We start from the raw sequence: 1302 nt of genomic DNA on the forward strand, positions 1-1302 counted from the left end.
TTTTTTTTTATAAATTATGTAAAATCTGCATCATCTTCTTCGCTAATTTCTAGCATAGCCTGCATTATCTTACGTTTAAGTTTTCTCCGTGAAAAATCTGAATTGAGATGTCGGAATTCTGTAGCAATTAATTCACCAAAAGCATCCCACTGATCACGCGATCTGAGAATCATGCAACTTTCATCTAAACCTTTTTTTTTACTTTTTATCTCCGAAGGTATTTGTCCACATTGATCTCCCTTAGCCATGTGGCAGCAGCGTGAGACTTGGTCATGATGCAATTCTTCAATAACTATTTCCTCACATTGAGATATTTGTTGGAAGGGTGCTTTTTTAACCAGATTTTTAATAGCCTTATTTTGATCTATAAGACACACGTTTGGAACCCGTGGGTTTGTTTGTGGGGATGAGTTCACACTGTTTCTTTCATTACTAATTACTAGCGTTGAAGGAGTTTCACTTTGTTTGACATTGCTACTTATAGTTCTGTCTGTGGATCCTTGGTCAGTCGTACGTTCTTCATAATGATCAACTATAGTCGCTTCTTCCAAATGATACCGTGTAATTTGCTCTAATGTATCGTTGGAATTTGGTGCAATTGTGGGCTTTAAATTTTGCTGTTCAATTTCATCTTCACTGGTATTGTCGTACTTTAGATTGGGATCGATTTTGCGCATTTTAGATTGGTATCCACCTGGACGTGGTTCAATAATATCCCGAAGGAATCTTAGTGCTTGAAAATGTTTCCATCGGCAACTTGCTGCGTTCGATTCTTTGTCGTCTCCAGTTTCCTCGACCCTTCTCTCAAGCTTTTTCATCTCTGAATTGAATTGATTACGCAAGTTATGGATCTTCTTACCAAAATCCATTTTTGTAATGCGTAGGGTTGAACATATATTTTCAATAGCTTTTGTTCGTTTTTCTTTATTTTTGTATGCCTCAGTATAATGGTTCCACAAACAGTCATGTTGTCGATACAATTCGATCAATTGTGTAATTTTCTCCCGTGTCCATACCGTACTTTTCCTTCGGGACACAATTGTTGCAGGGTGGGTAGTATTTTCCATTACGAGTTTCTTAACAAAGAAATATCGTATTCTCTTGTAAATCTGGGAAAATTAAAATATTTGTTTACGCCTTTGGGGGAATTGACTAGGTATGTTGAAAAATTATCGATACTTATCCAAGGCGATACTTATCCTAGTAAAGAGCCAAACACACCCACAAGCGTTTTGTCAAAAAGACGAGATTTCCCTTTACCGGACGTCTTCACGTGCTTGCAAATCTCGCAGCAAAATTTTC

The 1302-nt window shown here is 37.2% G+C and overlaps 1 protein-coding gene across 1 annotated transcript; it reads right to left on the reverse strand.

Annotated features, from left to right (window-relative positions):
* Positions 1-6: 6 nt before the first annotated feature.
* LOC108357135 (uncharacterized) lies at positions 7-1296 on the reverse strand. The gene has a single exon (XM_017608230.1). It carries the CDS (start codon positions 1065-1067, stop codon positions 15-17), a length of 1053 nt encoding a protein of 350 aa, XP_017463719.1. The 5' UTR covers positions 1068-1296; the 3' UTR covers positions 7-14.
* Between the last annotated feature and the right edge of the window lie 6 nt (positions 1297-1302).

This window comes from Rhagoletis zephyria, unplaced genomic scaffold (assembly GCF_001687245.7).
Source record: "Rhagoletis zephyria isolate East Lansing unplaced genomic scaffold, Rhagoletis_zephyria_1.1 Rzeph_scaffold_71094, whole genome shotgun sequence".
Lineage (NCBI taxonomy): Eukaryota > Metazoa > Arthropoda > Insecta > Diptera > Tephritidae > Rhagoletis > Rhagoletis zephyria.